Raw genomic sequence first — 6,883 nt, 5'->3', positions numbered from 1 at the left:
CCTCCGCCTCCTGGGTTCAGGCAATTCTCCTGCCTCAGCCTCCTGAGCAGCTGGGATTACAGGCACGTGCCACCATGCCCAGCTAATTTTTTGTATTTTTTTAGTAGAGACGGGGTTTCACCATGTTGACCAGGATGGTCTCGATCTCTTGACCTCGTGATCCACCCACCTCGGCCTCCCAAAGTGCTGGGATTACAGGCTTGAGCCACCGCGCCCGGCCTTAATTTTTTGTATTTTTAGTAGAGACGGGGTTTCACCATATTGACCAGGATGGTCTCGATCTCTTGACCTCGTGATCCACCCGCCTCGGCCTCCCAAAGTGCTGGGATTACAGGCTTGAGCCACCGCGCCCGGCCGATTTTTGTCTAGTTTCTTAGGGAGAAACTGATTTTTTCCCTTCCCCAGAAGTTCCACTTACTTCTTTCTTTTTTCTTTTTTTTTTTGAGACAGAGTCTCACTGTCACCAGGGCTGGAGTGCAATGGCCTTATCTCAGCTCAGTGCAACCTCTGCCTTCCAGGTTCATGTCAGCCTCCTGACTAGCTGGGATTACAGGCGCATGCCACCATGCCTGACTATCTTTAGTAGAGAAGGGGTTTCACGATGTTGGCCAGGCTGGTCTCAAACTCCTGACCTCAAGTGATCCACCTGCCTCGCCCTCCCAAAGTGCTGTGATTGCAGGCATGAGCCACCATGCCCAGCCTCCACTTACTTCATTAAAGTGACGTTGGAGCTATTCCTTAAGGTTATTTCCTAATTTCATTCAACCTCACTGGAAAGAAGAAAACAAAAAAAATCCTAATTTGGTAATGTGAATATTCATATTTGGTACTATGTAGATAGGCCGTATTTTTTTGTTTCCAAATCTTAAGGTGTCAGCCCACTGCACCCTCTGCCTCCTGCGTTCAAGGGATTCTCCTGCCTGGGATTACAGGCACCTGCCACCATGTCTGGCTAATCTTTTATAATTTTAGTAGAGAGAGGTTTCACCATGTTGGCCAGGCTGGTCTCGAACTCCTGATCTCAAGTGATCTGCCCACTTTGACCTCCCAAAGTGCTGGGATTACAGGCGTGAGCCACCACACCCAGCCCTAAAAAAATTTTTTAAAGAGGCGGGCATGGTGGCTCATGCCTATAATCCCAGCACTTTGGGAGGCCGAGGCAGGTGGATCACAAGGTCAGGAGTTCTAGACCAGCCTGGCCAACATGGTGAAACCTCGTCTCTACTAAAAATACAAAAATTAGGTGAGCGTGGTGGCACATGACTGTAGTCCCAGCCACTCGAGAGGCTGAGGCAAGATAATTGCTTGAACCCAGGAGGCAGAGGTTGCAGTGAGCCGAGACCATGCCATTGCACTTCAGCCTGGTGATAGAGTGAAACTCCTCTCAAAAAAAAAAAAAAATTTAAAGAGACAGGGCTGAGTGTGGTGGTGGCCCAAGCCTGTAATTTCAGTACTCAGGTAGGCTGAGGCAGGGGAATTGCTTGAGGCCAGGTGTTTGAGACCAGCCTAGGTAGCATAGCAAGACCCCATCTCTACCAAAAAAACAAAATTAGCTGGGTGCAGTGGTGTGCATCTGTAGTCCTAGCTACTTAAGAGGTTGAGATGGGAAAATTGCTTGAGTCCACAAGTTCAAGACTACAGACAATCATGATTGCACCACTGCACTCTAGCCTGGCCTACAGAATAAGACCTTGTCTTAAAATTAAAAAAAAAAAAAAAAGGAGAGAGAGAGATTGAGACAGTGTCTCATAATGTTGCCAAGTCTAACCGCAAACTCCTGGGCTCAAGCAGCACTCCTACCTCAGCCCCCAGAGTAGCTGGGATTACAGGTGCATAGCACCACACCCAGCTATGTCTCCAGATGTTATAACAGAAATTCTCATTCAAAAATCTTTATTATAAAATGTTTCCACTTATTTTGTGTGATACTCAGTATTATTTGGGAAGTCCCTTGAAGGTTGTGGGAGTGTTTTGAGAGATATAGTATGTTTAGTGTGAGGCTAGAGTGATGAGGATACAGTTTGATAATCTTTAATGGGGCTTTTCCATAGAACTTGTGTTGGGAAAATAGTTAGCTTTTATAATATTAGAACAGCTATTAGCATGTTAAGAAAGGTTTCTCTGCTGACTCTTGTATTGGTAATGTTTGTTGATAGGAGAGAAGGAGGCCACATATGGTTAAAACAAACAAGTGATCCTAATACTCTGCTGTCCCTTTCAGCTGGTTCTTGGCCAGCAAGTCAGCCTAGTTTATCTTTTTTTTTTTTTTTTAAACCAGTACATACTTAGTTGCTTTTATTGAGAGTAAACCAGGAGAACATGATTTCTCATATTATTATTTTTTTTTTTTGAGAGTCTCGCTCTGTCGCTCAAGCTGGAATGCAGTGGCCTGATCTCAGCTCACTGCAAACTACCTCCCGAGTTCAAGAGATTCTCTTGCCTCAGCCTTCCAAGTAGCTGGGATTACAGGCACTTGCCACCATGCCTGGCTATTGGCTAGTTTTTGTATTTTTAGTAGATACCAGGTGTCAACATGTTGTCCAGGCTGGTCTCAAACTCCTAACCTCAAGTGATCTGCTTGCCTTGGCCTCCCACAGTGCTGGGATTACAGGCATGAGGCACTGGGCCAGGCCAGATTTCTTATATTAGAAAGTCAGACAGTGTGTTGAGGAAGAACTCAGCAGTAGGGAAAAGAGTAGAATAGATACAGATAGACATTTATGTTGCCAACTTGAACAAGTTCTGAAAGCCATTGACATAACTTCTGCAGGTTCATATCCCACATATTTGCCCAATAAAATATTCCATATGCTGTTAGCTTATCCCTGACAGCAGACATTCATTTTACAAGAAGATGGTCTAGGCTGGGTGCAGTGTCTCACACTTGTAATTCCAGCACTTTGGGAGGCTGAGGTGGGTGGATTATGAAGTCAAGAGATTGAGACCATCCTGGCCAACATGGTTAAACCCCATCTCTACTAAAAATACAGAAATTAGCTGGGCTTGGTGGCGTGTGCCTGTAGTCCCAGCTACTTGGGAGGCTGAGGCAGGAGAATTGCTTGATCCCAGGAGGTTGAGGTTGCAGTGAACTGAGAACGCGCCACTGCACTCCAGCCTGGTGACAGAGCGAGACTCCGTCTAAAAAAAAAATGCAGATGGTCTATATGTGCCATAATCATCAATTAATTTTCAAAGTTGCCTATAAAAGAGGTGGAGATGTTTGTCTTGGCTCCCACTGAGGAAAAGGAGATACATTTTTCCACATCCAGTTTGCTTGGATCCTGGTTGGTAAAGATGTACCAGGCCATGCAACTAAAATGATTCCATGGCAAGGATATTGCTTGATGCTAGTTGTTCATTTACAGGTAGCTTTTGAAAATGGCTGCCTCTCATTTCACCGGGCTCACAGCTGTTGCTGATGTAATTAAAGATCTAGACACTCAGATAGCTGTAAGTAAGTTTGAGGCTACTGTGGGCAAAACTTGGTGAATGTGCTTCTGGTTGTCATGACACCCAAGCTGATGCCCATAGAGTAAACTTCATGGCTCTAAGATTCAGGAGTCTCAGCTGCTTCAGGCTAGGGTCTCTGCATGTACTTAGATTGCTAACACTCAGAGAAAAATTGCTCTTGATAAAAAGGAGTTTACTTTTAACAACAGCTAAAAGTTACGTTTTTGGGGCATACCCCTGACATAGACTTAAGCATGTTTGAAATGCCAAAATGAACTAGTCTGTATTGTTAAGCTTTGTGACTGATTTTTTTAAAGGATGCGATTGTGCCATGACTTATTTGAATTTAACATTATTTGATACTTTAATGCATGTAGTACTTAACTATTTTTACAAAGTTCTCAAAAATGTCTTTCTTATTCTAGTTTATTTTTATTTTATTTTATTTCATTTTCTTTTTAGACAATGTCTCACTCTGTCACCTAGGCTGGAGTGCAGTGGTGGTATGATCACAGCTCATTGCAGCCTCAACTTCTTGGATTCAGACAATCCTCCTCCCTTAGCCTCCCAAGTAGCTAGGACTACATGCTAAGTGGGTCCAGCTAAGTGGGATTTTTTTTTTTTTTTTTTTTTTTTTTGAGATGGAGTTTCATTCCTGTTGCCCAGGCTGGAGTGCAATGGTGCAATCTCAGTTCAACGCACCCTCTGCCTTCCGGGTTCAAGCAGTTCTGCCTCAGCCTCTCGAGTAGCTGGGATTACATGTGCCACCATGCCTGGCTAATTTTGTATTTTTAGTAGAGACAGGGTTTCTTCATGTTGGCCAGGCTGGTCTTGAACTCCCAGCCTCAGGTGATCTGCCTGCCTGGGCCTCCCAAAGTGCTGGGATTATAGGCATGAGCCACCATGCCCGGCCCCTAAGTGGTTTTTTGTTTGGTTTGTTTGTTGAGACAGAGTCTCATTCTGTTGCCCACGCTGGAGTACAGTGGCATGATCTTGGCTCACTGCAAGCTCTGTCTCCCATGTTCAAATGATTCTCCTGCCTCAGCCTTCCCAGTAGCTGGAAGGGATTACAGGAGTGTGCCACCATGCCCAGCCAATTTTTTTGTATTTTTGATAGAGTTAGGGTTTCACTGTGTTGGTCAGGCTCATCTCGAACTCCTGACCTCAGGTAATCCACCCACTTTGGCCTCCCAAGATGCTGGAATTATAGGTGTGAGCCACCATGCTCAGCCCCAGCTAAGTTTTTGCAGATAGGGCTTCCCTGTGTTGCCCAGGCGATTCTGTAACTCCTGGGCTCAAGTGATCCACTTCAGGCACCCAAAGTGCTGGGATTACAATGAGCCACTGCACCCAACCCTAGTTTATTTTTGTACATAAGATTCCTTATTTCATTTACTTTCTTCCTTGTTTCAATTTTGTGGACAATTTTGTTTAACATTGAGAGAAGAGATGGTTTCTAAATGTCAGGTGAAAGCAATAACCATTCTTCATTCCCTCAATTTTTAACATATAGGTATTAAATGGTCACCATTCCATATATACTGAAGAACTCTCAAAGTCTAACAGACGTGATTTTACTTACTTTTTTTTTTTTTTTTTTTTTTTTTTGGTAGAGATGAGGTCTCGCTATGTTGCCCAGACTGGTCTTGAACTACTGGCCTCAAGTGATCTGCCCACCTGGCCCTCCCAAAGTGCTGGGATTACAGTTTTGAACCATTGCACCAGGCCTCTTTTTACTCTCAAGACTCACCCTTTATTACAGGTTCTTCTAGAACTAATTCTTGTGCTTTTCTTCTTCAGTTAATTGGCCTTGGTCCTCACAGCTCCAAAAAGAAACAGGATCTCGATAAGCTCTATGAGCTGAAGTCCAAAGCTCGGCAGATTATGAACCAGTTTGGCCCCTCAGCCCTAATCAACCTCTCCAATTTCTCATCCATAAAACCGGAACCAGCCAGCACCCCTCCACAAGGCTCCATGGCCAATAGTACTACAGTGGTAAAGATACCAGGCACTCCTGGGACAGGAGGTCGTCTTAGCCCTGAAAACAATCAGGTATCATCCTCTTACTCTTTCTTCCCTGTAGCCACCTCTTATGTGTTATTTCAACCTGTAATACTTAAGATATGTCCATCTTATATGCTGCCTTTTTCTCTTAGCTGAAAGGGTCTTTTCCCTTTTGTGGATTTCTTTGTTTTTTGTTTGTTTGTTTGTTTGTTTTTTTGAGACGGAGTTTCACTCTTGTTACCCAGGCTGGAGTGCAATGGCGCGATCTCGGCTCACCGCAACCTCCGCCTCCTGGGTTCAGGCAATTCTCCTGCATCAGCCTCCTGAGTAGATGGGATTACAGGCACGCGCCACCATGCCCAACTAATTTTTTGTATTTTTAGTAGAGACGGGGTTTCACCATGTTGATCAGGATGGTCTCGATCTCTTGACCTCATGAACCACCCGCCTTGGCCTCCCAAAGTGCTGGGATTACAGGCGTGAGTGTTTGTTTTTTTAAGGCTAGTCAAGTTTGTTTGTTTTAATGTAAGTAGAGAGTTTATTTGGGCCAATTTGAGAACCCCAACTCAGGAGACACAGATTCAATTTGCCCTGAATATATGCTCCTCTAAAATTCTTTAGCAAATTATCATGTACAGTGTTTATCAAGTTTTACTTTGTTGTATATTGTTGTATGTATGCATGTATACATCCATCCATCCATCCGTATACACTAACACAATACCTTGCCTGTGATAGGTTTTTTCTTTCATTTTGATAGGTGTTTTATATATATGTTAACTATATAGTTGTTAAATAACATAATTGATTCATTTTTCCTATGATGGAAATACTCTTGGTTCTAGCCATTCCGTCTTCTAGTTCATCCAATTCCTGCCATTATTAATTTTCTGCAGTGATTCTAAAATCTGCTCCCTTCTTTCTACCCATAATTCTGATTTTGCCTCCAGAGCCACAAGAAATAAGTATAATCTCTTTGACTTGGGTTTCATAGGCTGTGTAGAAAAAATGAATGAGTTGGCCCAGTATTTCAAGGGAATGAGTGAAGGAACTGGCAAAGGTTAATGAGGGATGGTTGGGCAGACAATCAGGAGATCAGCCTCTTTTGAATATGGAGTCTGTTGTAGAAGACAGAATTTAAAATTGTATAGGTAGCTGGGTGTGGTGGCTCAAGTTTGTAATCCCAGCACTTTAGGAGGCCGAGGCGGGCAGATCACCTGAGGTCTGGAGTTCGAGAGGAGCCTAACCAACATGGAGATCAAGACTATCCTGGCCAACATGGTGAAACCCCATCTCTACTAAAAATACAAAATTACCTGGGCGTGGTGGCACATGCCTGTATTCCCAGCTACTTGGGAAGCTGAAGCAGGAAAATTCCTTGAACCTGGGAGGTGGAGGTTGCCATGAGCTGAGATCGTGACATCGCACT

General features: G+C 43.9%; 1 protein-coding gene across 1 annotated transcript in view; it reads left to right on the top strand.

Moving 5' to 3' along the window:
• The window catches only part of TAF12 (TATA-box binding protein associated factor 12), a 45,881-nt gene that overhangs the window by 17,104 nt on the left and 21,894 nt on the right, over positions 1-6,883 (top strand). Inside the window, exons 2-4 of the mRNA XM_032246598.1 lie at positions 3,366-3,450; positions 5,251-5,544; positions 6,693-6,726. Of these exons, the coding sequence (XP_032102489.1) occupies positions 3,379-3,450; positions 5,251-5,544; positions 6,693-6,726 (400 nt within the window). The 5' untranslated portion in view covers positions 3,366-3,378. The remainder of the gene's footprint in view (positions 1-3,365; positions 3,451-5,250; positions 5,545-6,692; positions 6,727-6,883) is intronic.

This window comes from Sapajus apella, unplaced genomic scaffold, assembly GCF_009761245.1.
Source record: "Sapajus apella isolate SASKATOON/1434 unplaced genomic scaffold, GSC_monkey_1.0 scaffold62, whole genome shotgun sequence".
Classification (NCBI taxonomy): domain Eukaryota; kingdom Metazoa; phylum Chordata; class Mammalia; order Primates; family Cebidae; genus Sapajus; species Sapajus apella.
Note: the sequence above shows the minus strand (reverse complement) of the source record. Positions and strands in the feature narration are given on the sequence as shown.